Genomic DNA, 1,984 nt, shown 5'->3' with positions numbered 1-1,984 from the left:
ACTAGTATGTTTCCCGAATTCAATCCTAAACAAAAAAGAATTCCTAGTTAGATTTTAAATTCAAAATCATCCCAGTTCCCTGAAAACTAGAAGTCAAAGAAGAAAAAAAATAAAGAAAAATAGTGTTGAATTTAAAGTTTGAATAATTTTGAAAAAACATCGTTTTCCTTTGTCCGATAGATCTGTCTCGTGACAGAACAATAATAAAGGCAACATTTTTAAGCGCGCCCACATTTTATTCCACTTCTCCGCAATTCAATTTTTCAATTTAAATTTCAAAAATTCATCGTATCTCTCTCTCTCTCTCCTCCACTCTTCACTCTCTTAAACAGATCCAATTTCCTTTCCCACAAAAACCCTAATTCACCTAAATTCATCTTTTTCTGTTTCCCTTTTCTCCCAATTTCGTTCCAAACTCCCTCGTGTATGGATGACGAGTGCTATTCGTCGCAGCAATCGATTTTGACTGTTCAATCTGCTTCAAAGGTTCGTTCTTTCAACGCTTTTTGTGATGTTGTTGTTGTTGTTATTCTGAAATCTTAAACATTTTAATCATTTTTTATATTATTCGCTGTGTTTTAGATTATGAGTGAGAAGCGAGTTAATACTCAATTGGGAGATAAGCATGAGCCTCCTCGAAAACGTGCCAAAATGAGAGATCTTGAATCCGTGGTTCATTCCGCAGGTAATTTCATAATTTGATTGGATTTAAATTTACATGCACATGTTTGATTCATTCAATCTTATATTGTTGAAATAAATATACTGGATTTAATTACATGCATTCACAATTTCAGTTACAATAATACCTATTTGAATTATTGTATGGATTTTGTGCATTCTCATGGGTTTTATTTTAGTGTATATAATAAGTTGTATTGAAATTGTGGCGCAGAAAAGACAATCGGCAAAGAAAACATTGTTCAATCGTCCTTTGGTGATAATGAGATGTCACAAATTACCAAGGTGCCTTTGACTGTGGACATGGATGTTTCGAAAGAAGAGCAAGATGGAAGGAGCAAATTGGTTAGCCCGAGGCTTTTGGATCTTAATACCGAAGCTAGTGTTGCCAGGCATTCTTCTTTGTATTCAGATAAAAGTGGTGGATTTGGTGAGAATCTCAGTAAGGATAAGGAACCATTGTGTGAGAAGCAGGAAGGAGAACACTGCGGTGATGTGAATGATAGGGGAATTAATGTGGATCTCAATGCAGAAGATGTTACTAGCTCTGTGAATGTGGGACCAGTGAGTTTTCACAAAGGACACAGTCATTTTAAGTCAAAGGACATGTCCGAGAGTGGGAGCAGTACTGGACCTCTGAAAGAGAACGATTCAATGAGAATATGGACGGAGATGAAGCGCAACGGTTTTATTTCATCCACTCATGGAGGCATTCCGGTGCCAAAGAAACGTGGGAGGAAAAGTAAGAGTGAAATTCTCGAGCAAAAGATGGAGCTTGCAAAGAGAGAGCAAATTAATAGGTTTACAAAGATCGCAGCTCCAAGTGGACTACTGAATGAATTGAACCCTGGGATTATTAATCATGTAAGAAATAGAAGACAGGTCCATTCAATTATTGAGGCTCTTGTAACTGAAAAAAATGGAAATAGGAGCATGGGGAGCAAGCAAGCAGCACAGCGAATGAGTGGAAGTATAGACGTTAACCAGAGGGACCTAGAATGTGCAAAAGATGTGAGTAAGCACGAGCTTACTTTTTCTCATGAAGAAGGGACATTTCATGGCTCCACAGGTGGTAGGCAAGCACGAAAGACTCCTTTGACAAAGAACGATTCCTCATGGATTTTGGAGGATAATGGTTGTGATCATGACACATACAGTGGAGAGAAAGCTGGCCTTAAAGACTGTGTATCAAATGCAAGTCATGTTCCAGAAGATGATATTTTATCGCTGAAATTGTCATCTTCAATGAATGCCTCAATGAGTTCCACCAATTTGTCAAATGAAGAAAAATAAAATGTTACGA

At 37.3% G+C, this 1,984-nt stretch overlaps 1 protein-coding gene across 1 annotated transcript in view; it reads left to right on the top strand.

Annotated features, from left to right (window-relative positions):
• Window positions 1-213: 213 nt before the first annotated feature.
• LOC101497296 (uncharacterized) overlaps window positions 214-1,984 on the top strand; it is a 5,259-nt gene continuing 3,488 nt past the window's right edge. The window contains exons 1-3 of the mRNA XM_073367452.1: window positions 214-486; window positions 583-685; window positions 896-1,971. Coding sequence (XP_073223553.1) covers window positions 427-486; window positions 583-685; window positions 896-1,971 — 1,239 coding nt within the window. The 5' untranslated portion in view covers window positions 214-426. The remainder of the gene's footprint in view (window positions 487-582; window positions 686-895; window positions 1,972-1,984) is intronic.

The sequence above is a fragment of the Cicer arietinum genome, chromosome 4 (assembly GCF_000331145.2).
Source record: "Cicer arietinum cultivar CDC Frontier isolate Library 1 chromosome 4, Cicar.CDCFrontier_v2.0, whole genome shotgun sequence".
Classification (NCBI taxonomy): Eukaryota; Viridiplantae; Streptophyta; class Magnoliopsida; order Fabales; family Fabaceae; genus Cicer; species Cicer arietinum.
The sequence above is the reverse complement of the archived record's forward strand: the minus strand, read 5'-3'. Positions and strand labels throughout refer to the sequence as shown.